The sequence below is a fragment of the Meles meles genome, chromosome 21 (genome assembly GCF_922984935.1).
Source record: "Meles meles chromosome 21, mMelMel3.1 paternal haplotype, whole genome shotgun sequence".
Taxonomy (NCBI): domain Eukaryota; kingdom Metazoa; phylum Chordata; class Mammalia; order Carnivora; family Mustelidae; genus Meles; species Meles meles.
Window position 1 is genome coordinate 43,705,149 of NC_060086.1, and position 27,986 is coordinate 43,733,134.

A 27,986-nucleotide genomic window follows, 5' to 3' on the forward strand; every position below is an offset into this window, starting at 1 on the left:
CTGGCTCCCACACGCCCTCCGGCGGAGCCCTCTGAGTCTGGGAGGGGCTGCAGCCGCCAGCCCAGGGGATGGGCTCGCTGGAGGCTGTGGCCATCACTTAGGGAAGGAAGGTGATGGGCCAGAGAGTCCCGGGTGCAGAGAGCACAGCGGGGGATGCCCGCCCGCGGGAGCCCAGAGAGGAGGGAGGAAGCTGGGACTCCAGGCGATGGGACACGGAGGAGGCCACCCCTGTGCATGGCCTCTGGAGTCTGAGTTTCATGCGTCTCTGGGCTTCCAGGAGTGTCTGGGGGGGGGGGCGGGGCAGAGCCCAACCGGGTGGCCGCGGCCCAATGGCCTTTGCATGTGAGTCTGGCCAGCCTCCAGGGGCACAGGTGACTGTCCCCACCCCCTGCAGCTGGGCAAGGTGGGACGTCGATGCCAGCCCCTTGTCCCCTGTGCCCTCCGCGCAAGGCCCGTCTGCTCCCTCAGCACTAGGGCATCTTTCCACTCAGGAGCAGGGGTGCGGGTGGGTCAGGACCCCCCGTGGGGACCACCCCACATGTCGGGGGGAGCTCGGGTCTGGACCCCTGAGGCAGGACAGGGCCGCCCCTGGCTCTGGGGCTTGGTCACCATGTGGTTCCGAGCTCCGAGACCCCGGCCTCACTCCCCTCACTGGCAGAGGGCTGGGAGGGCACGTGGTCTCCAGGTGCTTCAGCCAGTCCTGGTGCGGGGTGCGGTGGGGATCCCCGGCGCCTGCCTCGGACCCCTGCGGAGCCCCACTTGGGCCATTTGGCACCTGTGCCTGGCTTACCCACAGCCGTCCGCCCGTCCCCTCCACTCAGGCTGCTGCGTCCGTGCAGGGGCGGCAGGGAAGGCGGGGGGCCAGGGAGCCCACAGAGGCCGTGTCTCACCTCCTCAGCGTCCACGCGCAGTCCTCTCCGGGACACACACTATGGCTGGGGACCCTCCCCCGCACAGCGAGGGGCAAACGCCTAGAGGGCCTGGACCCCCAGGCAGGGTCTAGGAGCCCCTGGGAGAGGTGAGCGCCGCACGGGACCCCTGCGCCCAGAACGCGAGTCAGCCGGTGTACTTCTTCCTTCTCGGCTCTTTGACGGGGCATCAGGGAGTCCTGGCTCGAAGGGCTGGGCCCGGGGCTTGGGCCAAAGGAGGCAGGGTCGCACCCAAGGGACCCAAGGCCAGCCCGAGGCCGCTGACCTGCCAGCCCCATGAAGATCATGGGAGATTCCCGGCCGGCTTGTGCGGGAAGCCGTGGCGGCAGCGACGGGCAAGGACGGGCACAGGCCTGTGGGTCCCCACGGCGGGCTGGGGAGGGCCAGGCACATGCAGAGCCTGGGGAATCCTCAGGGAATCTGTGCGGCGGCCCAAACAGGCCCTGGGACGTGGGGGTGGGGGAGCAGGCCCACCCCAAGGGAAGAGACCCCGCTGGGAAGCTGCCGGCACCGGGCGGGGGACCCCAGGAGAAGCCCTGCGGTGGCAGCTCCCCCGGACCTGCGACGGTGACTCTCCGTCTGCCCATGCATGTGCTTTGCCGTGGCCTCCCCCAGCCGGCTGCAGGCTCCATCCTCTGGAAGCCCCCACGGCCCCTCCCACGGCTCTGCCCCGGACATGCCGGCCCCTGGCCACTCTGGGGTGAGGTCTGTGCGGAGACTCTCTGTGTGCCTCAGGCTGCTCCCTGGAGGGACCGGGGAGAGCGGGGTGCAGCGGGAGCGAGCTCCCTGTCATGGGAGGCATGCGAGCTCTGGCCGCAGAGTGGCCAGACTGGTGGGATGCGGGGCTGAGGCCACCCGAACCCCCACCCGCTTGCGAGCCAGTGTGGGCCGAGCGGCGCCCGGGGCGGACAGCTGCCATATGTTGGGAGAGGAGCTGTGTGCCCGGCTGCTCGGCCCCGGGGGCCCGGCCTTGCTGGGCCTGTCACAGACGATTTTCCCTGCCTGAGTGGCAGGCCAGCCAGCGGGCGGGGCAGGGGGGCCGCCCAGCCGCCGTGCCAGCTCCGGGTCCCCCCATGGCTCTCTTGACACCGGGCCCGAGACTCTGGGGTAGACCCAAGCGCTGGGCCTTGAGCTCTGGCCCCCCGCTATCTGGCTGAGCGCTTGGCCCCGGCGTGGTCAGCCCTGGGCCAGGTCAGGGTCGGGGGCCGCGAGAAGAGCCCTGGTTGGCGGCAGGGGAGGAACAGCCCTGCTGCTCGGTGGTGGGCGTTCGGCCAGGGGTGCACGCGGGCTGTGTGGGTGCCCGGGGCAGGCGGGAGAGCGCCGGGAGCCTCGGCCCTGTCAGTCCGGCGCCAGCAGCCGGGAGGAAGCCACGGCTAATTTGTACACTAAGTGCTTCTGACAGGGACGCCTCACAAGTGAGAACACAGCACCGTCTGCCTGGAGAAGGCCGCCGAGGCCGAGTGGGCAGTGAGGCGGCCCGGACGAGAGGCCCGGCCGGCGGGCCGAGACGGGGAGGAGGGCCCAGGCCCGGGATCCAGAAGGCGGGAGACTGAGCAGGCTGGGGCGGGGAGCTGGGGCCCCACAGCAGGGCGGGGGACGGCCCCTGGCCTTGGGCCTGCTCCCCATTTCGGTAGCACTGGGATCCGGGTGCCTCTAGTCACGGCCAAGGGCTTGGTGGGCGAGTCCACGCCCCCCGCCAGCCTGGCTGGTCCCCCGTCCTCTCTCCACCCCACCGGCCGCCTCCCCAGGGGCCCAGGTCCTGACCCAGGGCCAAGCCCTACCTCACCCCTTGCCAGGACCTCCATGAGCTCCCAAGTCACAACTAAGGCTCTGGACTATGGGGGTCCCCCAACTCCTCCTCGGACACTGTGTGCCCTTTGGGGCCGGCGACCCCTGGTCCCCCGTTCCATCCCCGTCTCCCTGCTAGAGCCTCCTCTCCTGCAGGCTAGGGTTCAAGGGGAGGGGGTGGGCACACCGCCCCCTCCCCCCAGTGGAGACCCCTGCCTAGCCTGGTACCACAAGGACCCTGGGAACCCACTGTTCCCACGTCTTGCTTCTGGAGGCTTCCGGGGAAGGACGCGGGTCCAGACTGCTGTGACAGGGCCGGCTCTTTTTCCACTCCAGGTGGACGCGCCCCTGCCCCGCGGGACAAGGCCCAGCGCGGCCGGCGCAGCCGGATGGAGCAGGGCGCCCGTGAGATGTGTTGTGGCAGCCGCCCCGCCGCCCGAGGCCCGCCCGGAGCGAACACTGCTGGTGGCTTTAATTGCTTTCACATTCGATGGGCCGGGCTGTGACGGGCCTCTTACCGCCCGAGCGCCAGCCTCCGTGGGGTGGGGGGAAGGAGGGCCCTGCAAACCACAGCCCAGGGGCTCAGCAGGCCTGTCACCCATGGGATGGGGACGGCGCCCCCCAGAGCGGGCAGGAGGGGCCCGGGAGGGAGCAGGACAACCACCACGCCACTCCTCTCTTGGGCACCCCCTTGCTCCATCTGCTCCTGCCTGTAGAGCTGAGAGATCTAGCCAGGCCCCCCCCCCCCGTCCCCTGAAAGATGTCACACGGGGAGCAGCCACGCACAGGTGCTCTCTGTCTGCGCGGGACTGGCCTGCTGACCACGGCACGGTCTGGCCCAAGCCTCTGCCCTGCCCAGACACCCAGGCCTTCAGGGGCGCACGTGAGGCGCAAGCAGGGCGCCCCAAAGGCTGCCTGTGAGCACCTCGGGTGCTGGTAAGCCTCGCCCGCCAAGGTGCTCCCCGCTCCCCCCAGGGCAGGCTTGGGTGGCCCTCAGGACAGCCCCTGCCTGTGCAGGGGAGGCGGGAATCCAGGGACCCTGGGAGGGGAGGCAGACAGATCGGGAGGCATCGGTACAAAACAAAACGTTTTTATTTGGTCCGTTGGAGCCTGAGTCTGGAAACACCCAAGGAGAACCATCCTGCAGGATGGGGACTGACAAGTGATAAAATAGCCTCTGGGTCAGCAGAGCCGGCCGTATGTACAGGGTTAAAAATGTTCACAGCTCCGAGGAACAGGAGGGTACAAAGGAGGCCCGAAGGGGAGTGGCGAGCATCCGGATGCTTCTCCAGGTGTAAAAGGCCCCCAGGCGCTCCAGGGCTGCCCATTGCCTGGGCGCGGCAGGACACTGAGGCCAGGCGGGCCCCCAGGAAGCCTCCGATGGCCGAGGGCAGACGCAGGACTCTGGCCTGACAGCAGCCTCCAGGGAGGACGCCCGAGCAGCCACGGGGCCGCTGGACTCCCTGGGCTTCTGAGGTGGGGGAGGAGCTGGGAGGGGCTGCTGGGCGACCTCTGCCCCGACAGCGAGGCCTGGTCCTGCCGGCAGAGGGCGGGTGGTGCGAGGACGAACCACCTGGCCTGACGGTGGGCTGGGGCTGGGGCCTGGCTGGACCCTGCCCCCCCGCCCCTGGCCTCCAGCCCCGGTGCATGGCTTCTTCCCTCCTGGCAGGCGGTCCAGGAATTGCATAGTGTCGTCAGAGGGGCGGCTGGGACCTTCCCCGTCCCTGCCCTGAGCCCGTGGCCGCCAGCCACCTGCCTCCCGGGACACGCTGCTGGGACTCCGGGGACCCCTGCTTGCCTTGCGGAGGCCAGGGGGCAGGGAAACGTGCTCTGGGGACAAGCTGGGGACAGAAGGCTCCTGTTGTCATGTCCCACGAAGGGTGGTCCCTGCTCTCAGCCTGGGATCCATCTCTGACCCCCACCGACAGGGGGTGGTCCCTGCTCCCTCTGGGGTTCCGGCCTCCATCCCAGAGGAGATGGCTGCCGCTCACCCTGGGGGTCCAGCCTGACCCCTGCTCCCATTCTGGGGTCCTGGCCTCTGACCTGCCCAGATTTGGTTCTAGGAGCAAGGCTCTGAGCAGCCTCTTCCAGGTAGGAGGCCCCCGGCCCCTAGGGAAAGAGAAGCCTCACTGTGGCCCGGGCTGTCTGAACCCAGCCCACAGGCGGTTGCTGTCGGGGCGGCCCGCAGGCCCAGCCGCTCCGGTTGGAGGTATTCTGCTCTGCGGGGAGGCCCTGGGCAGGAGGGAGGGGCGGGAGGAGGAGGAAGGCCTCGGGGAAGCTACTACAGCCAGTGGCTCCCGGGGCGGGGTCCTGAGATTCTGATTCAAGCGTCCTCTGCTGGGGTCTCCCTCATAAAGTGCGCGTGGGGGGGCTGGGAAGGTGGGGTGGTCACAGAGGCCGGGGGCCATGCAGGCCAGCGACTTCGGGCGTGAGAGGGGGGCTGTGGGTGCCCCTGGAGGTTGTCCAGTCACTGAGGAAGGCCTGCGCAGCCTTGCGGTGCGCCAGGCGGTGGGTGATGGAGAAGCCCGCGTTGCCCTCCAGCTGGGACAGGATCACCAGGACCTGCCTGGGGGAGGGGGCCGGTGAGGGCCAGCGGAAGCCAGGCGAGAGGGCGGGGCGGGGCCGGGCGGGGCCGGGCGGGGCGGGGCCCACCTGTGCAGCGGGGGCACGCTGTCCTGCGTGCGCAGGCTGCCGCGCGTGGACACCACGTTGAAGCTGTCGGAGCAGTCGCACTGCACGTGCAGGTAGGACTTGGGGTGCCGGTTCTCCACCACCACGATGAGGCCCGCCCAGCCGTGCGTCAGGTAGTAGCAGGTCATGCCCTCGCGTCCCTGGCCACAGACCGGCGCAGGAGTGGGCTGGGGCGGCGGCTCCTTCCCCGTCCCCCTCCCCCGGGACGCCGCCGGCCGCCCACCTCGTGCCGCTCGCCCCGGCTCTCGGTGAGCAGGATGATGGCGTCCGCCAGCGTGGTCGGCTGCGCCTCCACCGGCTCCACCATGACCAGCCTCGAGCTGTACACGGCCAGCACGTGGCCGGGCGGCTGCGGGCTGCAGCGCGGGACCCCCGCCGAGGGGCTGGAGGCTGCGGGGAGGGGCGGGGCAGGCGGGGCGGGCGTGTGAGCGCGGGCACGCGGCTCGGCGCGGCGGGGCGGGGCGCGCGGGGGCGCGGTTACCCTGCGTGCTGGCCGGGGGGCCCGGCGCGGCGGCGCTCCAGTGGTTGAAGGCACAGCACACCACGGCGTACTCGCCGGGCTCCAGCATCACGTCGCAGTTGACGAACTTCTTGACCGCGCGCTTGCTGTGGGCGAGCAGGCGGCCCAGGCTCAGGCGGCCCCCGCTGCCGAACGACGCGCGGAACACCAGGACGCACAGGTCCAGGAGGTGGCTGTCCACCGCGTCTGCGCGCCTGCGGCCGGGGACGGCGGCGGTCAGCCGGGGCTGGGCGGCTCGGCGCCCGCTGGAGCTCACCGTCCCGGCCCGCCCCGGCGCCGCCCGCCCGGCGCTCCAGCCGACCCCCTACCCCGCCCCCCAGCCGACCACTCGCCTCCCACCTGCGCGGCCCCGCCCCGCCCCCGCCGACCGCCCCGCCCACCTGCTGCCCTCCTGGAAGAGGGCGAACTCCAGGGACGCGCGCTCCAGCACGGTGAGCGCCGTCACCCCCACCGGCCCGCTGGCAGAGCTGGGAAAGCGGCCCTGCACACGCGCCTCCTGCCAGTCCGAGTGCACCTTGCAGATGTCCACGGAGTCGAAGTACCTAGACGGCGAGAGGGCAGCCCACGGGGCAGCTCTCATCCCAGCTCAGCCACAGGCACTTCCTGGTCCCGCTCCACTCCCTGCCCCAGGGCACCCTTCGCAGCTCCTGGGACCAGTGTCTGGGAAGCCCTGGTGCTGGCTCTCGCCCCAGGACACCACCAGGGGGCACGTGGTCCCAAGTCCGATGGGGAGGGCTGGTGAGGATGGCGAGCCCTGGGGGTCCAAGCCCTCCTCTCCCCCCCACCACTGACCCTGTGCTGAGCTGGATTCGGGGAGCTCCCCAGGGCAGGGCACCACACGAGGACAAGGGGGGCAGCCAAGGGGAAGGTGGCGGAGCATGGGGATGGCCACGGGGCAGGCACGGCCCACCCGCTCCCAGCAGCGTCCGCTACCTGATGAAGTCGCTGTACTCCATCCAGAAGACGCCCTCGCTGCTGCCGTGCGGCATGAGCTCGCCACGCAGGTGCCCCGGCCAGTGCGGCCACTCATCGGACCAGCTGCCATTCCAGGAGAAGCGGCCCCATGGGTTCCGGAGGCGCAGGAGCCTGTGGACCACAGGGCTCAGGGCCATGACCACGCCTGCCACGGCTTCCACTCACATCCCCCCACCCCGCCCCTACCTGGAGCCCTGCACGTCGCGGACGTCCAGGATGGAGTAGGCGTGGCGGGGCCGCAGGCCCAGGCTCTCGTAGGTGGCATCGTCCACCTTCATGTTGCCCCCCCCACAGGAGGCGCCCATGAGGAACCTGTGTGGGCAGAGCGGCCTCAGTGATGGGGGCCCTTAGGGGTCTCAGCGGCCTCTGCCGGCCCTGCCCCCCCAGCAGGGAGGTGCTGCATCCGGGTGGGAGTGGGAGGTGGGGAGTCGGGGGTGGGGTAAGGTAGGGGACCCTTCCCTGTCTGTGGGGGCCCCCGTGAGACACGTGGGACCCAGGACATGCTGGCCCAGCCCCCTCCACTGTGGTCCCGAAGCTCAGAGGCCTTGGGCTGGGGGTCGGGCAGGCCCGGTCCTTTGGAAGCCTCGAGGTTGGCTGGTCCTGCCGGTGCAGGGCCCAGCCCTCCGAGGGCAGCGACGGTGCCCAGTACCAGCCAAAGGCACAAGGTCTGGGCACTGGCGAGCCGTCTCTCCCAGGCTCAAGGTTCCGGGCTCTCCCCACAGACACACTGGCCAGCGTGTGGCAGGTCTCAGAGGGCAGACCCCACTCCCACCGGGTGCCTCTGTGGGGCTCTCTCCACGCGGTTCCAAGCGGGCGCTGGTGGTCATCACGGGCCCAGCTGAGGCAGAGGCCAATGGGTAGCGTCCTGCCTGCTCCCCGCGCCACCTGGGCAGGCCGGACCCCCGGCCCGGCAGCGAGGGGGGCTGGCGACACAGGAGACGCAGGCTGAGTCAGAGGCCGCTCGCCCTGCTCGGCCCACCGCTCCAGGTCCCGGCCCGGCTGTCCCCTCGCCTCGCCTCTCCTCCCAACGCCGCTGACCGCCACAGCGCCCGCCCCTCTTACCCAGCCTCCTTAGAACTCAGCATTTTGGCCCAGATGAGGTCAGTGTCAACGGGCTCCTCGCGGGGGTTAGTGGAGCTGACCTGCAGCGCCAGGCTCTCACAGGGGGCGCCGGTGAGCGTGGCCAGGCCTTCGATGGCGCGCCCTGCCTGGAGGGCAAAGTAGGAGCCGTGCAGCTTGGCCAGCGCCTTCTCGATGAGGGCCACCCACAGCTGCTTCCGCTGAGCCTACGGGAGAGGCTGGAGTCGCCAGGCCTGACAATTGTCGGCCCCGCGATGTCCCTCCCCTGCCCGCCCGCCCCGCCACCTGGGAGAAGAGGAGGAAGCCGGCCTCGTCACAGGGCAGCATGTCGTCCACCAGCACCGTCGTCCACGTGCCGTCCTTGCACAGCCGCACCTGGTAGGCGCCCTCGGCGCACAGGCTGCGTGTGACCATCACCCGCTCCACGAGGTCGGGCCGCTCGGCCAGCACGGCCAGCGCACTCAGGAACCTGCACGGAGCCGGGGCGGTGAGCACCGGGGGCCTGCGCACCGCCCAGCCCCTCCGCGGGCGCCCCGCTCACCAGCAGTTCCCCAGCAGCCCCTGCAGGATGTCCGAGGGCCGGAGGGTGTGGAACACAGACCACGAGGTGCTCTGGTCCCTGGACACGGAGCAGTTGATCTCGTGGGGACGCAGCCACTGCCGCACACGCTGCTGGACACTGTCGCCCGCAGGGAAGCCCACGGATGCGGGCCCAGGGGGGAAGCTGTCGTCCACGAAGTTCACGCTGTTCTGCAGGGGCCGTGACCTCACATTCAGGCTCTACCCGGCTGTGCCAGACCCACTACCCGGGAGACCGGCCCGAAAATGCTCCAGAAAGACGGTGGCGGTGTGTGGCCAGCCGGAGGGCTGTGGAGGGCTCGGCTGGGGCTTGTGTGGGCCTGGGGAACCGCAGCCCCTGGGACACCACACAGCCCCAGCCTGGAGGCCACAGGGGCGGTGTGCGTGGGCCGCCGGGAACCTGGATGGCTCCCCCAGCCGTGGATGCCCCGGTAAGAGAAGCGGGACGTGGCCTGGATGTGAAGCCGGGACCCGAGACCCCAGTGTCTAGCTGGGTGGCTGACGGTGATGGTGGGGACAGACTGCCCCTCCAACTGACCCCGGGGGCAGTGCTGCTCTGGACTGTGGCCTCCCCAACACACTCAGGGGCAGAAGAGCGTGAGGGAGTGTTGCGTCCCATTTCGGCAGGCTCTCTGTGGCCGGAGGGAGCCCTGGGCCCGCCTGCTGGGACGAAGCCTCCACCCACATCCTGCCCTCCTGTGGCTTCACCCTCTGGGGGACATTGCCTGCGAAGGGTCAGGAGTGCAGACCATGGGGTCATGGACCCTCGTGGGTACACAGAAGGAAGGGGCAAGACGCGGGGGACAGGAACCGGGCCGCTGCTCCAAGCCTGGGGACAGAGGTGCTGGCCCTCTGGGGCAGGTTCCTCCCTCTCCCCGGCCTCCTCCCTACAGAAGGGACACCGGGGAAGGACAGAAGGCGTGAATGCCCTGACCGGGGGACCGGGGAGGTGCAGAGAGAGGAGCCCACGGGAAGGGGAGAGCTGGCCTTGGGGCGTCGACACTGTCCTGGGGGCACTCACCTCCCGGCAAAAGGCCACAATGTTTTCCCAGAGGGCCTTGGCCTCCCCCTCATCTGTCTGCCGCCGCTTCTCCACGTGTATGCTCTCCCTGCGCCTCAACGGCGCGACGCCCCGGCGCTGGGCCACCAGGAGCTGGGGCGTGTGACAGGCCGCACAGTGCTTGGCCCGCAGCGTGTTGAGCAGCGTGCAGGCGGGGCAGGCCCACTGGCTCGGGCGCTCGCTGGGCAGCGCGGGGAGGGACCCGCCAGGCCTGTGGGCGGAGCAGGGCCCGGACCGGTCCGGGACGCAGTCGGGGCAGCGGCCGGGGGGCTCGCTGTGCTCCTGGAAGCCGTGCAGCTTAGAGCAGCCGCAGGCGGTGCACCTGGGGGCCGTGGTGGGGTTCTTGAGTGTGCACTTGACGCACGACCAGGTGGTGAAGTCGGGGCTGGAGGGGCTGGCCGGCTTGTAGCGCACCGTGTCCCCCGCCAAGTCGATGACGTCGCTGCTGGGCGCGGCACCACAGGCTTCGCAGCGGGCCGGGCTCGACTGCCCCGGCGCAGAGCAGGAGCCGCACCGGGGCTGCGCCGGCCCTCCCTCCGCGGCCTCCTCCTCCAGCAGGCCCAGCCGCTTGCCGGACAGCAGCTCCGCCAGGCGGGAGGCTCCGGCCGCAGTCCGCCCGGGGCCCTGGGGGAGCCCCTTGGGGCCGGCAGAGGAAGCAGGCTGGGGGGCCTCAGGCACCAGCGGCTGCAGCTGGGGGGGGACCTCGCGGCGGCTACGAGGCACTGGGTTGTTCTGCAGGGTGGGCGAGAAGGGGCTGAAGGAGGGTGCCCGGGGGGGCTCCTGGTCGGTGGCAGAGGGAGGGTCAGCTTCAGCGCCTTCCCCGGGCTGGGCTGGCACAGCTATAACGTGGAAGCCAGCGGGGGCCACGACCTCGGGGACCACCAGGGCCTCAGGAGGGATCCTGGGCAGCGAGAGTTTCCGGGGGCCCCCGCAGGCGGAGCAGGAGCTGGCCACGGGCGTGTTGTGCAGGGTGCAGCGCTGGCAGGCCCAGCCGCTCCCGGGCTCGGCCGCCCCCTCCTGCTCCTCCTTCTCCTCCTCCTCCTCCTCCACCTCCTCTTCCGGCTGCCGCCGGGCTGGCTCTGCAGACACCAGCCCCGCTGTCCTCCCGGGACCGGCTTCCTCCTTGCAGCTGCCCCTGGGCTCCGCCAGGACCCCGTTGATGACAGGCAGCAGGGAGGCACGAGGCACAGGCTCTGGGGCAAAGCCGCACACCTCACAAGTCTCCTTGCCCAGGAAGTTCCGGAATGTGCAGCGGGCGCAGGGCCATTTCTGCTCCTCCACGCTGAGCCTGAGGATGTGGTCGAGGTCAGGCTTGTGCCGCGGGGCCTCGCAGATGGAGCACTGGCGCTGGCCGGCGGGGTTCAGGAAGGTGCAGCGTGCGCACGACCACTCCCCAACTGCGGCCATGGGCCCAGGCGAGTGTGTGTGGCTGCAAGGGAAGGTCCCAGTCAGTGGAGGCCCAGGAAGGGGCCTGAGTCTCCACCTGGGACGAGGGGCCCCTGGATCTGGAAGGCAGGCTCTGAGGGGTTTGAGGACATGAGGAGTTGGGGGGCCCCCAGGGGACCTCACAGGTCTGTCCTTAGACCCCTCCTGGAGGCAAAGGGATGGGGCAGAACCACACAGTCCTAGTGGCCATGGGGCCCTGCTGGGGAGGCGGTTTTTGATCAGTCCTGGCAAAGCGTCCACATGAACTTCCTCGACAGGTAAAGGGCACCCTCAAAAACCCACAGCGAGTGTCACACCCAGCGCGGACACTCTGCATGCTTCCCTCCCAAGACCAGGAGCTCAGCGCTGCCGGTCAGCGCTGTCCCAGAGACCCAGCCAGGGCAACTCTGCGGGAGAAAGAGATGAGAGGCATCCAACTGGAGAGGAAGAAGTAAAACTACCTGTTTGCACATGGCGTGATCCTACACACAGAATTCCCCAAAGTTCACCGAAAGAACCTACTAGAGCTAATAAATGAATCCAGTGACATCGTACGGCATGAGACCAACACACAACCATCAGTGAGTGGGCTTTCCAGCCAGCAACGAAGAGCCCAACAGCCCGCAGAAGGAAGTCAGAACAGTATCACTTCAGCCAAAATGACCGAGGGGGGGCACCTGGATGGCTCAGTGGGTTGAGCTTCTCCCTTCAGCCCGGGTCATGATCCTGGGGTCCTGGGATCGAGCCCCACATTGGGCTCTCTGCTCAGCAGGGAGCCTGATTCCCTTCCTCTCTTTCTGCCTGCTTGTGATCTCTGTCTGTCAAATAAATAAATAAAATCTTGAAAAAAATAAAAAAACAAAAAGGGGAAAACTTGCACTCTGAACGCTACAAAACACGACTCAAAGAAATCACAGAAGACTTCAATGACCAGACAGACACCCAGTGCTCACAGAATGAAGACTTAATAAGGTTGAGACAACAGTCCAGCCACGCAGCCTACAAATTCACACGTGCAATGCAGTCCCCTCAAAATCCAATGGCCTGCCCCCCCAGGAATGGAAAAAGCTGATTTTGAAATTCGTATCAAATTGCAAGGACTCCTCCCCCCCCGACCAAGTCGCCAAACTAGTCTCAAAAGAGGGAAAATGGAGACAGGGGTCCCAGCACAAGGACAGACCCTAAGTCTGTGTACAGTCCGTGCGGCCAGGACAGAACTGGAAAGCCCAGAAACACACCCTCACATATGGTCATTTTATTTTTTACTTTTTAAAGTAGGTTCCATGTCCAACATGGGCTCGAACTCACAACCCCCAGATTAAGATCCTTGCGCTCTACTGACCGAGGCAGCCAGGCACCTGCGGTCCAGCCACTGCAGGCAGACCACTCTGTGGGGGAAAGGGCAGTCTTCTCCACAGACGGGGCTGGGAATGCAGGACCTCCAGCAGTAGAGAACGAAGTGGGGCCCTTACCTCACACCGTATTCAAAAATTAACTCAGGAGGGATCAATAACCTAAATGTAGAAGTGAAAACTAGAAAACTCTTAGGAGAAAAACTAAGGAAATTTTGTGGCCTCCAGGGACGCCTGGCTGGGTTAGTCAGGGGAGTGTGCGACTCTTGATCTTGTGGTCATGAGTTCGAGCCCCGCACTGGGTATGGAAATTACTTGAAAATGAAGCCCTTAAAAGAAAAAGTTCTGGGGGCGGCTGGGTGGCTCCGTCAGTGAAGCCTCTGCCTTCAGCTCAGGTCCGGGGTGGAGGCCAATACGGGGCTCTGCGCTCAGGGGGGCGCCTGCTGGAGGTTCTCTCCTCCGGCGCCTGTGCCCAGCCCCAGCTCACACACGCTCTCTCTCAATCTTTAAAAAAAGTTTCTGTGACCTTGAATTTGACAATGGATAATTGGATGCAACACCAAAAGGACAAGCAGATAAAGGAAAAAACTGGACTTCATCAAAGCGAGAACTTCCGTGCTTCAAAGGGCCCAGCTGAAAAAATAGGAGAACTCGTAAGAGCAAATACTTACGAATCAGGTCTGGCTCCAGAAAACATAAAGAGGCCTCGCAACTGAGCAACCAGAACGCTTTTCGGAAAAACGGGCGAAGGGCGGAGCAGTCACGTCTCCAGAGGACGGATGAGTGGCCATGGAAGCACGTGGGATGATGGAAACTTGCCCAGCATCGCCGGCCACCAGGAAAACGCAAACCCAACGTGGGAGACCCCGCTTCACACCCGCTGCGGCTGGGGAGCATCCAGACCACAGGGGACGGCAGGGACCACAAGAGCTCCCCCCGCCCCACCTCTGCGCCAGCGGCCTGGTGGCCTCTCCCCATAAAGTCACCACCCGACCCTGCAATTCCACTCCTGGGCACACACCCTGAAGGACCGGAACTGGTGCCGTTGTGCGCGCGTGCACACACACACGCTCAGAGCAGGTGCACGACAACTCAGACATCTGTCAGCACACACACACATAAAGGAGACGTGAATGTTATTCAGCCACATAACGGAATTCTGATACATGTTCAGTGAGAGAAGCCAGACACAAGAGACCGCACGCTCCAGGGATCCACGTCCACGGAATCCTTACGGCAGGAGATCCGAGGCGGTGCGAAGCCCGGTGGGCCCCAGGGCCTGGGAAGTTCTGTAAGGAACACGGGTGATGCAGACGTCTGGGGACGGGGTTGAGGGGACGGACGCTCACTGTGAATGTGCCTCATGCCCTCTGAAACGGTTACTTCATGTCATATGAATTTCAGCTCAAAAAACCCAAAAACAAATCCAAAGTGAGGGCTGGCGGGGAGGGCTAGGGCACAAATTGGGGGGGGCACCCTGACTCAGGGCTGCTGGTTGGAGCCCCTAACCAGCTGCCTGTCTGGTCTTTCTGGGGACCCCTGGGCAGGCATCTGACCACAAAAAAGCAATCCAGCAGCGCTGGAGACCCACGCACTGGGCACATTCCTGCTGAGCCCCGGCCACATGTGGGTCGGGGGGGTCAGGCTGTCCCCGGAGGGCCGGGCCTTCTCCACTCCCCTGTCTGCTGCCAACCCGGACCGCTGAGCCCCACGTGCCCAGTCCTGCCGCAGCACGCACCAGCATTGTGGGGGCCACAGCGGGGAGGCCTGCTCTGCACCCAGCAGCCCCATGGGCTGTAGCAGGGAGTTGTCCCCCCAGGGAGATCACTGGGGACGTGGGGCAGGGGGTGTCCGAGGGCAAACCAGGTGGGAGAAAGGGCAGGGACCCTCTGCTGGGAACCTGTTCCCAAAGTGCTGGCAACACCTAAGCCTGGGAGAGCGAGTCCCTCCTGGGCCGGGCGGCTGCGGGGGCCGGTGACAGTGGGGAGAGTGCCCCACCTGGGGGTCCTGTCCCGGATCAGAGCTGTGCCTCAGGGGCCCTTCTCCCAAGGGACGGCCATGCACCCCACCCGTGCAGGTGAGGACAGAGACATGGTCCTCCCCAAGTGGCTGTCCAGGCCTGTGGCACGTGTGTGTGGACGTGTCTAGCGCAGCTGGAGGGCAGTGCCGGTGGGCGCTCCTGGCTCCTCCGGCCTGATGTGGGTCCATGTCTGGGGGCGGTGCCGATCCCTTGACCTGCACGGGCTAATCCGGGCGCGAGGAGGTGTCTCCACGCAGGACAGTCTCTGCGGACTGCAGCTGCTCTCCCTGGCAGAGAAACCCATTTCTTAACAAGGCACGAAGCCTCAGCTTCTGATGCCGGGTTGACGCCAAACCCTTCCGGCTCAGTAAAAAAACTTGCTTCTTCAAAACAAAAAAAAATCAAAAACCTCCCTGGGCAACAAGATTACTCCCCAGGGCCCAGGGCCCCTCCCAGCCTGCGTGGCCGAGGGTCACGCGCTCCCACAGCCTTGCCCACGGATGGCGCATGGCAAGCGGGTAGGGCTGTGCTGGGCCGTGCAACAGGGACAGGGGCGCGTGACACCAGTGGGGGGGCGGGGGGGGCAGGACAGCTTTGGCCTTCGCTTCTGTGCTGTGAAAAGCCTAAGAAATCTTCCTGGAGACCAGGGCGCTCCCCACTCAGGGAAGGGCCCACAGGCAAGGTGTGGGTCACAGCCGGTGCCCACAAGTGGCTTCCATCCCGGTTCCAGGTGCAGGGGATGCTCGCTCACCCTGCAGGGCCTCCACCCCCCGCCCGGCCCGGTCGCAGGGCCCAGCAGAGCGACTAAGACACTCTGCAGGCCATCTGCCCATGGGAGGGGCGTCCAGAGAACGGACTCAGGGCCCGTCCTCCACGCAGGACAGCGGGGAGGAGAGCCCTTCTAGGACACACCTGCCCTTGGCTCCAGGGCTCTGGGGGCCCGGGACGCAGTGAGCAAGGCCAGGCAGGGGAGGGAGGGGGCCCAACGCCTGTCTACCGTCCTAACCCACCAGCTGCCCGGTCCAGGGCCCGGGTGCAGCTGCAGAGGAGGCCCGTGTCCCCAGGGGCAGCACCGGGACACGGGGGACAGGGCCGGCGTCATAGCCATCACAGTGGAAGAAAGCACATCGGGGAGAGGTTCCTGGGTTCACAAAGGCTCACATGGAAACAGTGCCTACGACTCAAATCTCGCGTGGGGACACGGAGGGCAAGCAGAGGCACCCCTGGTTAGAGTAAGGCTTCAGGCACTGGCCGCAGGGGCGCAGGGGCTCCCAGGACAGGCGGCCATGGTGGCGCTGTGCTCCCTCTCCGACCCGGCAGCCCACAGCGAAGTGGCTCCAGGCTCAGTGACTGGATGACCAGAGGAGCCTGAAATGCCCCCTGACCTTCACCCCCCTCGGCACCCCTTCTCTGACTGCACAACCCCGGGGTCCCCCCAACACGATGCAGGGCGGGAGCTGAGGGCTCGGAGACACTCAGAGAGGCCAGAGCACCCCCCCAGCCTGGGAGGAAGAGCAGCGGGGGGAACCCTGAGCCAAGGCCAACTCCAATGAAAAGCAAGTCCAAACCCCACGACACCACATACTCCAAGACACAGACTGAGTCACAGCTGGGAGAAACCAGCTGCCCCGGGAAAGAAAGGCCACATCAACGGGAAACTGAGGCAGTCATCCAGAAAACCCCAACACCAAATTCCCGCCGTGCCCTCCATCATCTGGGGACTGCTCCGGAGTCCCTCTCGGGGCACTGTCAGGTCTCCCCAGCTCCCGGGACACAGCCTGCGAGGACACAGAAGCTCCCAGTCACCAGTGCGGGGGCGGCCCAGTCCCAGGGCGATGCTCTCCGCCCCAGAGACAGCGGCGAGTGGTGAGTGGCGTCACCCACACGAGGACCTCAGTGAAGCCACGGCACCCAAAGCTCTGGCTGCCCTGACGGCTGTGGCTGCCTGACCTCTCCCCCGGCTGTGAGGTGCGTCCGCGCACCTCCCTCTGGGCCCCCTCAGCCAGCCTCGTGTCATGCTCCTGTGTCCCCACGGGCTGCAGGCGACGCCGGCCACGTCCGTTGCTTACGGATCAGGCTGAGCAGCTCCCCGGGCCTGGCGGTGGGTTACGGTGGGTTACGGGACACGCCCACACGTGGCCCTCCCAGCTTCCTCGGGGCAACGGAGTGGTTCCAGCCGAGGAGGCAGCAAGCCCAGCCTCGGGGGCAGGAGCCGCAGTGCTGCTGGCTTCTTCACAGGTCCTCCTGGCCCCCCGTGCTGGGCAGAGCACTACACACGTGGACGCCTGCGACCGCGTGCCCAGGAGTGCGTGTGGGGAGGGGTCCTGGCGCAGTGGCTGTGTGTGGCCCTGGCCTTTCTGCCTTGCCCAGCTCGCTGCACCAGCCGACGGTCTTCTCATCCCCAGTGCGGACATCTGGGAACTCCTCAAGGTCGTTTGCACTGTCTCCTCCTGCCGCACCGGCTGCTCCCGGTGGCTGACCTGGACTGACCCTGGGTCTGGCCGGCTGCAGAGGGTGATAGGAAGGGGCCGCTCGTCCCCCAGCCCGGGGGTAGGAGCGTGGCAGGAGGCCAGGAGAACGAGAAAGTTCGACTGGGTTCCGCAGAGTGTGACACGCACGCGTGCCCCTCAGCATCCTTGGGTGCGGGGCAGAAGGAGCTGCCTGGCAAACCCCGCAGGCTCTACACCCCGGCTGCTGCTCCCTGAGGCGGGGGAGCCCCTCCCAGGACCCAGGAATCCTACTCCTAGCGATTTATGCTAAGGAGATGATGAGAACTCGTAAAAGCAGGTGCGCAGATGGAGGCATGGGGAGCTGCAAATCAGACCACGTGCGGACGCGGGCCCCACCCGCCAGGGTGTCTGAAGCGAACAGGCAACGGCCCCAGTGCTGGCCAGGATGGGGACGAACGAGGTGCGCCGCGGCGGACGGCAGCCTGGCAGCGTCTGGGAAAGTCAGAGCCTCCACGGCGGCAGCCGCACCCCGGGTCCCCGCCCCACGGAAAACGTGTCCGCACGACATCCCACACGTGAGAGCTCCCGCAGCAGCACAGGTCATCAAATCCAAGTGGAAACAACCAAACGTCCGTTAGCTGAGGGACGGCTGTGACAGGCCGGGGTCTGTCCATACAACAGGCATTTACGATTTGGCCACGAAAGGAACGAAGCTCCCACGCCCGCCCCGTGGCTGGGGCCTGACGGGATTACGCCTGGTGAGAGGCCAGGCACAGAAGGTGTTCTAGGGCTCCCCTCGTAGGACATTTCCAGAAAAGGCACATCTACAGGCAAGAGGCAGGGTGGCTGCCTGGGGAAGGGAGGCAAACAGCAGGGGCCCAGGGGGAGACGTGGGTGAGCAGCTCTAGAACTGGCCACGACCAAAGCCACAGAGCCACGCTCAGGAGCAGGGGACGAGAGCACACAAGTCCCGCGTCATGCCAGCTGCTTCAGAAAGCCCAGACGTCCACTAGTGCGTCCCGGACGCCGGCGGGAGGCAGCCAACGCCCAACAACCACGCTGCCGGCTCCGGCCACTCAGCGGCCATCAGGCCCCCGGTGCCCTCTGCTGACTCCTCCAGCGCCTCCCAGGTGCCTTATCTGCTGGGGCTCAGGCCTCAGGGCCCACCCATCCCCAAAGAGACCCCCATTAGGACCCTGCCTGCTGTCCAGACACCAGGAGAACCGTCCTACACGAGGATGCTCGGTCTGCGGGAAGTGGCAGCCGAGCACAGCACAGCAGGTACCTTCGAGAGGGCGAGCCCGTTGCCACTGCCTCTCCCCGGGGCCGGGGACCCTGAGTGTGTGCTGAGTGGCCATGGGAGCGGCTAAAGGCAGGGGTGGGATGTCAGGGCCCAGCACCCCCAGACCTGAGCAGTGGGCTCGGTGCTGGGGCTGCCCCACACCAGTCATCCCAGAACTCCCGAGGGGAGGCTTGCCAGCTGATCCGAAGGGCAGCGTAGGCTAGAGACCCGTGCAGAGCCTGGCCATGGCCGCGGTTGGAGGAAGCCGGCACAGGAATGTCTGCCGGGGCAGTGGCACCCCGCACCCAAAGAGGGGCCGGGGGCTGGTGGCCTCCCCTGCACCCCCACTCCAAGCACAAAGCTCCAGAAGCGGCTTCGGCAGGCGCAGCTCACTGAGCGAGCCACACGTCACGCAGGAAGGCCACCCCACCCCTGCCCCAACGGCAGCCGCCAGCCAGGCCAAAGCTCACCCGGCCCGGCTTCCTGGGGAGGGCCGCAGCAGCCCCAGAGCCTCTCAAGCTGTGGGCCTTTTGGGGAAAGCAACTTTCCAAAGGATCCTTGGAAACGGGACCCCAGCTCTGCAAGCCCCCTCCTCCAGCCGGGAAGGGGCCACCCTGACCGAACAGCACCCCGCCCCCCGGACCCCGCCCCCTTGCTTACCTTCGGGCCCGGGGACGCGGGGGCTGGTGCTGCCGGGTGACCAGGGCACCACCCCAGACAGGCCCCCCAGGGCCGCTCCTACACCAGCCGGCTGCTGCAGGGGGCCCGGGGTAAGGCGGTCCCCCGGGGAAGCCGTGGTCCGACTCGGTCTCGGTGGCCAGCGAGGAGGCGGAGCTCCCCATGGCCCCCGCGGTGGCGGCCGCGCGGAGACCTGGTCACACGCGGCCCGCAGCGGGAGAGGTGGAGCATGGAGGGAGGACGGCGCCCACCGGAGACAGGGCGGCCGGGCTGCTCCGTCACACAACAGAGATAAACACAGAGAGAATAAAGAGAAACAGGAGAAACAGCATGACTCACAGGAAAGAAGCCCCCAAAGCCTGGGGGCTCCCCAGTGCACCAGCGGCCTCAGGGACCCAGGCCCCACAGCTGGTCCTGGCGGAGCGCAGAGGCCGGGCTGCAGCGGCCAGCCCGAGGCCCGCCCCGCCCCCAGCACCCCTGCTCCGCTCCTGAGATCGACCCCAACCCCTCAACCGCCCAGAGGGGCCGGCCACGTGTCCACTGGCCGGGCTTCAAAGCGAGTCACACCCCTACTGAGAGAACACCTCACGGTCACGCTCTACTGCAGGAAAAAGGACCCGGAGCAAAAGGACCCGGAGCGCTTGGCCAAACAGAGGGACAAGCAAGCGCGTGCAGCAGAGCTGGGACAGCCGGGGGGTGGGGGGGGCGAGTGCCCACGTAGCCCAGAGGAGACCCCCAGGGCTCCGAGGCCGGCAGAGAGTGGCTGCCACACCCCTTCCGGAGCCTTCCAGAGGGAAAGCCTCCCCAGCCCTGGGGAGACATGGGTGACTGAGGAAGGACCCGGCGACGGCCTGTGTTCAGGGGAGACCATCTGACGCCCGCGGGTCGAGCAGGAGGCCCCTCGGCTCGACCCAGACAAGGCAAGTCCCAGTCAGGCTCGGGGCCAAGCAGAACCGGCAGCGGCTCGGCTCTGGGGCCTGGGGGGCCAGTAACACAGGAGGAGGGGGCCGGGGTCGGGGAAACCTGGGCCCCTGACCCAGAGGAGCTCTGGCCAGATCAGCCAAGCCCCCTGCGCAGCGACAGAATTCGCTCAGACGCTGTTACTCCGAGGCACGGGGACGTGCGCAAGACAGGGCGGCGCCCTCTTGACCAGCCCCGCGGCCTTGTCAGTCCCCTGCCCCTCGGGCCTCCCCAGGGGGGCCCCTGGCACGGCCGAAAGAGGAGGCAGAGGCCCTGTGGCCTGCGAAGCCGACACCGTCCCCACAGCACCTGAAGGAACGTCTGTCGGCGCTGACCCATGGGAGCCTCACGGGAGCCACGGGTGCCTTTCCCCGCCGTCCAGCAGCCACGTGAGGAAGGTGAGACAGACGGAAGGACTCCATAACCCAGCACGTCCGAAATATCTCCGTGCGGCCCGAGACTTAGGGGAAACCACGTGTGAGCAGCGCGACACTGTGCTCCGTCCAGATGTCTGGACTGCGCCGTGGTCACGCGCCTCTCCTCGTGGGGGAGCCACGCTGGAGCCAGCGGCCACGCGTGCCGGGCCTCCCGCACTGGGCAGCGCACAGGGCACGCTCGCCAGTGGTCGCTTCCTCCTCTGCAGCCCGGGTCGCCGCAGACACCGGCCTCTCCTGGGGTTCCAGGTCAGACCCCAACAGCCCCTCGGAGGCCTGAGCTTGCCCACACGGGAGCCCCCCGTGGGAAGAGCCTGAGCATTTCCTATGCTCCTTTCACGGCCAACCCTGGGAGATGGAGGGTACAGGAGGGCAGAGGAGGCCGGAGGGGGCGCCAGGCCCACAGGAGGTGTCGTGGGACAGAGCGCTGGCACTTGGCTCCAGGGCCATCATGGTCCTGACAAAGAGCTCTGCCCGTGTCCCCGGGGGGGTGAGGCGCGCGTAGATGGGGCCGGCACGCATCCGCCCCACGCAGGCAGAGCCGAGGGCAAACCAGCCCTGAGGCTTAGTGAGGACGTGGCCCCAGGCTTCCCAGGGCTGCTACCAGGCCGCCTGCAGCACACCAAGGACTCCCCTGTTCCTCCAGAATGCCCTAACCTGGGGCAGTGAGGGCTTGGGAGAATGCCGCCCCCCCCACCCGGGGCCCCCAAGCCCTGCAGCAGCTGCACCCTGCGCCCCAGCTTCCCGACGGACCTTCGGGGAACTCTGACCCCACAGGCCCTGTCTGGGGCGGGTGGGAGGCCCGTCCGGGGGGTGGGCCACAGGGTGGCGGCCCAGTCCCCTGTCCCTGCGGGCCGGAAGGGCAAACGCTCCCTAGAGAGCAGCCGCTCAGGAGGGCCCATCCGGGGATCTTCACCTGCAGATGGTGAGAGGGCCTGGGAGAAGACCCCATGAAGGTGTGCCCGGGCTGAGCAGGGCTCCCCAGGGGCCAACCCCGTGCTACCCCGCGAGGCCCACCTGCACACGGCAGTGTGCGGGGCGCTCTTGCCAGGCAGGGCGGCCGGTCCCCGGCTCACGTCCCCGGCGTCAGAACGACCGGGCATGGAGACGCACACCCTGCTCCCGGGCCTTGCAGCGTGAGACAAAGCTAGGCGAGGGCTTCCCGCAGGGCAGAGCAAGCCCCATCTCCGGGGACAAATGTCACGCAGCCCTCTTCCCCTGCAGGGCCTGCTGGGCGGACAAAGGCCCCCGGGGCTGCCTGCCTCCCTGAGGTGGGCGCACAGGCCGTAGGCCAGCCCCATGGACACTGGGGACTCGCCATCCATCGCTCTGTGCGTCTCTGCTCATTTCACGAATACCCGTCCGGCCTCCGCGGGGTGCTACGCCCCCAGAAACGCCTGACCCTGCGCACTCAGGGTGCACGTTCTGGCTGCCGTGCCTTCACAGGTCTCTGGGCAGAAGCCGGCAGGGACGCCCGCCTCCCGTTGGGGAACAGAGCAGGGTCCTGGGCGACACGGCGCCGCAAGCAATGCTCCTGTCTGTGGCCCGACTGGCCACCCCAGTCCTCCGTGCCCTCATTCGGGAGCCGCTGCCCTAGATTTAAACTGGGCGGTGGCCTCGACCGGCCTCAGGGAGCCGCGGGGGTGGGGCTGCAGTCCCAGTCCCCGAAGGTGTTCGCCACTGGGCGGACTGGTGCGTCCCCCTGCCTAGGGAGAGCAGATGCCCAGATCGGCCCTCCAAGGGGACAGTGGGGGACGATCCTGCAGAGTGAGGAGCATAAGGGCCCAGCGAGGACGACCCCTCCTGAAGCCCCACGTGGAGAGCACCTATGTTGGTCACAGCAAGCACCCCGCCACCCCTCATACCAGCCCACCTGCGCGTCCCTGCCCCCCGCGGGCCCCGACGGTCAGGCGCTGAGACGCAAGGACACAGGCAAGTTGTTTCTGCCAAATGAGACCTTATCCCGGCAAGTGAAGGCCAGGGAGGGGAACACAATGTGGGCCACACCCCAGTCCCACTCTGTCCCATGCCCGGGGGGCACAAAGAGTCAGTCCCATGGTGCTGAGGCCCCTGAGTCCTGTGTGACAACAGTCTGGCTCCGCGTGGGCACACGGCGCTTGATGAGGCCTCTTCCTGTGGGCACACGCCCCGCCCAACGCCCCCCAGACACGTCGGCGCTGTTAGCGCTCCCCACGCCGTGTCCCAGTTCCACAACAGAACACCCTGAGATCTCATCTCCCTGTGCATCTCCCCGCCTGACGGTAACCGGCCTGTGCAAACTGCACCAACCCTGCCGGGCTTCCTGAAGTCGGCCCCAGGATGGGCACAGGGGAGGGATGGAGGACAGCAGTCTGCGGGGAGGGCACCGTGTGCCGGAAGGGCCAACCCGCCAAAGCCCAGAATCGGACCCACCAGATGCGAGGCCCAGCGCGAGTGGCCTGGTTCTCTCCCCCATAGCCTGAGGGCAGGAGGCTCGCCTGAGGGAGTCAGGCCCGACCCACCTGGGGAGGTCCAGACCTCAACGTCCCCGGCAGCCCTGGACCCGCAGGACAACACCCTCCCTCAGGGCACAGGACCAGGGACGGCCTGTCAGGCGTGGGAGGGTCCTCTGGGGAGGAAACACCAAAGGCGTCACAGACGTGGCCTGCTGAGACGTGCTTTGCAGCTCGCCCTGCAAGACAGGACCTCAGCCTCATGCCCAGATGCCGTCAGGGCAGGGGTCTGGGAAGCGGGTCTGGGGGTTCTAGACAGAGGCCAGGGAACTACCGTGGGGAGAGGGGCTGCCCGCACGGCTCACGCCCGCCACTCCGGGAGCGACCTACAGCCCAGATGCACACACGGCTCTGCGGAAGGAGCCCTCCTGGTGCGGCAGACGCCAAACCCTCCCCACGCACATGGACCTGGACGGCACTCGTTTCCTGGAAAGTTCTGGACTCTGGCCGGCCGCTCCCAGGCTTATCAGCACTGAGCCAGAGTTCAGTGGAGTGAGTGCCAACTTGGTCCAGGCTCTGTCTCCACCTCCGGACACGTGGGCCTGGACAAGGAGCGAACCTCGGTCACTCTGGGCGCGCTCCCATGGCTGGTGGCCCAAGGGCTGTGTCCCTTTGGAAGCTGCAGCTGTTCCTTACCCGGAGGAGGCTGGAGGCTCTGGAGCAGCCGAGTTGCTCAGGTCCTCGCTGCCTAGTTCAAAAGCCCTGACCACCTTGGGCCAGCCAGAGTGGCAGACGGGGCTGTTCGGGATCCTGGGGCCCCAGGGGATGGGGCCTCCTTCAGCCTGGGTCTGCCTGCGGTGGGGGTTGCCAGGGAAAGTTACCCAAGGGCTCCAGGAAAACAGGCAGGCAGCTGAAATTCTGGTAGGCTCAGACCCCGCATCAGCGGCTACCCTGCCCACCAATGGGGCAACCTCACCCCAAGCCCAGCAGCTCTGCTCTCCTTAGCATTCGAGGACCCTGGTGGGGAGGGGCATGCGCTCTCTGCTCAGGTCCTTCAGGCCGAACAAGGGCCCAGGCTTCACCTCGCTGTGGCCTCCACCACTGGCTCACCACGGCCCTCCGGCGAACACCGAGGCCAGCTACCCCCACCTGCTGGCTCCAGAGCCTGTGCCCCAAGAGGTGATGTCACCATCCTGCTGACCAGGGTGCCAGATCTCAGGGTGAAGGCCGTGGGCTCTGGGAGGGTCCCAGCACTCCCTGTGAGCAAACCCGAGGGCGACGCGGCTCTGTCCCAAACCCTTGCCCTCCAGACCAGGAGCTGCGGCCTGAGCGCACTACAGGATGGCGGTCACTCTTGGCACTGCTGGACTCTCCCGTGTCTCAGGCCCTGCAGTCCCCACAGGCTCTGGCAGCCGTCGGGGCTCCTCGCCATGCAGCTTAACCCCCACCCCTGCCGGCTTCCTGGGCACGTCGGGGCACCAGGGGGGAGGGGAGGAGACCGGCCTCTCAAACCAGACGCACACACGCGCGCCGGGGGCCAGGGCTGCCCACACAGGGGACAGGTGGCCGCACGTCCTTTTGCGTCGGTGTCCTACAGCACCTGTCGTGCACCACAAGAAAGGAAACGAACTACGTTTCCCACAACAGCGTTTTCAGAGGAACAGGGACGTCCTCAAGATCCCCTCGTTCGAGAGCCTGACATCGTTTAACATCTGAGCGTATTTTCCACGGAGAGGGGACGGCACCAGCCACACACCCTCCCTCTGGGCACTTTGGTGCGTCTGCTCGCCAGCTGGCAGCAGAAGCAGCCTTGGCCCGGGCAGCCTGGTGACCTCAGGCCTCGCTGGCAGCCCAGGTTTCCGGGGGTCATCAGCTCACCCCAAGGGAGGAAGCCGGGGGCAGGGGAGCCGTGGGGGCCCCGTGAGCTCAGGCTCTCTGCAGCCACCTTCCAGATCGGCTCTGGAACATAACGCCTCTTGGGCTAACTGGAGGGGAGCATCAGGTTAGGGGAAGGTCCTGGGGTTCGAGGTGCGCTGAATCCCAAAGTGCACGGGTGGATGTGGAGGGGACGGAGGGCAAGGAGGGACTCGCTCTGCGTCGGGTCTGGGCTGTGACGGCAAGGGGAAAAGCAGGAAGCCGCAGCCGAGGCCTCCTTCAGACACAGACACACGCAACGCTGCTGAGCGGCAGCGGTCAACCTGCCTTCCTACTGGTGCTCCTGCAGCACCGTCCAGGCACAGCCCCCAGCCTGGCCACCGGGCAGGCGGGCACAGAGCTCGTGGGGAAAAGTGTCAGCAGGGCGTGGAACGGCGGCCGAAGCGTGATGCTGGGTACCGGCACGGGAGGCAGAGAGGCCGAAACACGCACGCGCTCCACGCGGTCTCCTGCGAATCCACGCCTGGTGCCCAGACACATCCGTGCCGGAAGGAGGGAGTCGCGGACTTCCCCACCGGCCCCTCCTGGGCTGTATGCGCTGGGCTGGGACACCTCTCGGTCCTGCCACAGCCCCCGGCCCCCTGCACCTGGCCCTGCTTGTGCTGGTGGGACTGACATGGCTGTCCGGAGACCCTGCTCAGACCTTCCCCGGGCCGCTGCCAGGACCCACAGAATGACAGGGTACGGCTGTGCAGGTCTCCAAGCTCAAGAGGAGGAGGCGGCCCAGCCTCACCCCACAGCCTCCGTCCGGCTCATTCCGAGAGGGCGGGAGCCAGTAAGTCCACTCCTCAACCCAGAAAGGCTGTGAGGTGCCCTTCTGGACGGCCCCGCGATGACTGGCGCCGCCTGCCAGCACGGAGCCGACGGAGGCTGTTCCCTGCCCCCCACTCAGTGTGGACGGGACGGTGCTGAGCACCGAGGGTCTGTGTGTGCACAGCAGCCAGAGATGGGGTCCGAGCTGGGCACGGGTCGCCGGGCCCTTCTCAGCAGAGCAGGAAGGGAGGAGGGTGGGGAGCCGGGGTCCACGCCGAGCAGCTCGGCCGGAGAGATTAAGGCGCAGACACGATCACAGTCCTGCTCTGGGACACGTCTGGGGTGCTGGTGCTGAGGAAGGGGTGCAGGCGGGACCCGAGGGACGGGCAGCCAGCGGGTGTCAGGAGCAGCGCTGGTGGGAGGGGAGAGCAGGAGCAGGCCTGACCCCAGAGCTCGTTCTGCACACCCAGGGCCCTAGAGCCCTTGCTTGGGGTCTGGGCCCCGGCTTTAAAGTCCGGTGAAGCGACCAGCCGAGCCAGCCCGTGTCCCCACGCTGCTCTGGGCTGCGCTCTGCAGCCTCTCAGCCCGGCGCGGAGCAGCGGGACGCCCGCGGGTGCGTGTGACCAGTCCCCTGGCGCCAGGTTCCCGAGCGCGCCCGAATGGCTCCCATGTAACCAGGCCCTGTGCTTCCAGCACCTTCTGCGCCGCAGGCAGCACGCTGGGGTGGGGGACAGCCTGCCCTGCGCCCAGACTGCAAGACTGCGGGGCCCACCCCGGCCAGGAAACCCCACCGCGGTTCCTGAGGGAGAGGGATGTTAGCGCAGGGGGGCGTCCTTCCGGCTCCCCGCACGCAAGACGCGTCCACCAACAGCACCACCGTCCAGCCGGCCGAGCGGGTCTCTCTGGCGGAGGGCGGAGGGCTCGGGACCCGCCGCCTCGGCCGTCTGCGCCCACGGCCTGTGGGAGCCTGCCTAGCGGTGCCGGCACGGAGCCTCAGCCGGGCAGGGCTTGAACTGGGCTCTGCGGAGGCCACGGGGTCACCAGCCAGTCTGCGGGGAGCAGCTCCAGAGAGGTCAGGTGCAGACGGAAGGGAGAGAAGTGCCCTTTTGGGAGCAGGATGACCGGGGAGGACGTCAGAGGTGCCCAGCCCAAGGCCAGGCGGGGCTTCCTGCGGGTCGAGTCTGCGCCCGGCACTGCCCGGCTCTGCCCCGCAGCTCCGGGCCGGCCCGGCCCGTCTTCCAGGTCCCGCGCCAGGTCTGAGGACGGTGCAGGACCCCTCCTGCCCCGCCCGCCTCTGCCGACCGGGGAATCCGGGCAGGACCAGCCGACCGCACAGCCGTCCAGGCCCGGCCCCAGTGCAGGCCCCCGCCGGCGGCACCGCGCTCCCCACCAGGACCCCAGCCTCCCGGCCTGGTCGCGCAGGTGCTGCTCACCGGCTCCCGCGCAGTCGGGGGCCGCGCCCGCAGCCTCGCGGTCAGGACCCCTGGGGCCCACCGGGGTCCCCTGGTCAGGAGCGAAGGCAGCCGCGCAGGAAGGGCCAGGGCCGCCGGCCAGCCCTCCCCGGAGCCGCGGCGGCCGGAGCGCCACCCGCAGAACAGCAGGGAACAGGGAAGTGTGGGGCGGCCAGCGGGCGCCTCCCCCGGGAAGTGGCCGCGGTCGCTCCGCGGGGGCAGCGGGGCACACTCTCCGCAAGGCCGGCGGGGTCGGAACGCGGCCGGACCGTAAGGGCACTCAAGGACAGGCCGGGCCGGGGCCGCCTCCCGCGAACGCAGCACCCCGGGGCCGGCCTCCCGGCGACCCAGGCGACCCGGGTCCGCGCCCGCTCCCCTCTCGGGCGGCGTCCCCCGCCCGGCCCGGACTCCGGCCCGAGCTCGGGGCGCGCCGCTGGGGTGCGGGGGGGGCGGCCCCCCCGGTGGCGAGGCTCCGGCGCGGGTCCAGGCCGCGCCCCCGGCCCAGCCCGGCCCTGCCGGCCGGACTCACCTCCGCAACCCGGCGGCGCCTCCTCGGTCCCCGCGGCCCGGGCGGCGCGACCCCGGGCCTGCTCGCCTGCGCCGGCCGCTCCACAACTTCTGCCGCCGGCCTCCCGCGCTGAGTGGCGGAGCAGTCGCGCGCCCGGCCCGGCCCCGACCCGGCCCGCGTCCGGCGCCCGCCTTACGCCGCCTCCGTAGCGTAGCGCCCGGCCGGGGCCCCGCGGCTACGGCGCGCCCGAGGCGCACACGGCGCTGTGAATCGCGCGCGCGGACTACCGCTCCCACAGGGCCGCGCGACGCCGCCAGGCCGGAAGCTCGGGGCGGGGCCCGGCGCGATGCGGATCGGGAGTTGTAGTCCTCGCATGTCCGCCCACAGACGCGGCCATCGGCGCCCTCCCCGGGCCCGCCGACTTCCCGGAGCGCTCCGCCCACCGGCCTCGCTGGAGACGGCCGAGCCCGGCGCTCCGGGCGGCGTTGCGTGTCGGGTCTGGCTCGGAGCGGCGGAAAGGATGCTTCGAGGACAGAACTGCGGCTACTACTCCCAGAACGTCCTGCGCGGGAGGAAGGGGCGGGGCCTCCACACAGCTCCGTCCCTGCGCTTCCGGCGGCGCCTCGCAGGCCGAGACGTGGGGCTCTGGCCGCTGCTCCCGCCGCCTGGGCGAGCCCCCGGCTC

At 68.0% G+C, this 27,986-nt stretch overlaps 1 protein-coding gene across 3 annotated transcripts; it reads right to left on the bottom strand.

Moving 5' to 3' along the window:
- Positions 1-3,791: 3,791 nt before the first annotated feature.
- On the bottom strand, positions 3,792-27,474 carry CAPN15 (calpain 15). Of its 3 annotated transcripts, XM_045993761.1 has the most exons (13): positions 27,324-27,469; positions 18,812-19,099; positions 9,584-11,051; positions 8,525-8,733; positions 8,269-8,452; positions 7,966-8,189; positions 7,090-7,215; positions 6,862-7,014; positions 6,309-6,470; positions 5,890-6,122; positions 5,632-5,798; positions 5,370-5,548; positions 3,792-5,283 (listed from the first exon to the last, which is right to left on the bottom strand). In XM_045993761.1, the coding sequence occupies exons 2-13, from the start codon at positions 18,991-18,993 to the stop codon at positions 5,106-5,108; spliced, it is 3,465 nt and encodes a 1,154-aa protein (XP_045849717.1). In that variant the 5' UTR covers positions 18,994-19,099; positions 27,324-27,469; the 3' UTR covers positions 3,792-5,105. The 3 variants fall into 3 exon arrangements, with proteins under 3 accessions (XP_045849717.1, XP_045849718.1, XP_045849719.1); XM_045993762.1 differs by lacking the exon at positions 5,632-5,798 and having other exon boundaries at positions 3,792-5,279; positions 27,324-27,474; XM_045993763.1 differs by lacking the exon at positions 5,632-5,798 and having other exon boundaries at positions 27,324-27,470.
- Between the last annotated feature and the right edge of the window lie 512 nt (positions 27,475-27,986).

Excerpts from the sequence above, each read along its gene's own strand:
- CAPN15 (XM_045993761.1), bottom strand. The coding sequence starts at position 18,993 with ATGGGGAGCTCCGCCTCCTCGCTGGCCACCGAGACCGAGTCGGACCAC. Across the intron at positions 8,734-9,583 it reads TTGTGGCCTTTTGCCGGGAG|AACAGCGTGAACTTCGTGGA; the intron begins GTGAGTGCCCCC and ends CGGCCCCTGCAG. Across the intron at positions 8,190-8,268 it reads GCTTCCTCCTCTTCTCCCAG|GCTCAGCGGAAGCAGCTGTG; the intron begins GTGGCGGGGCGG and ends CCTCTCCCGTAG.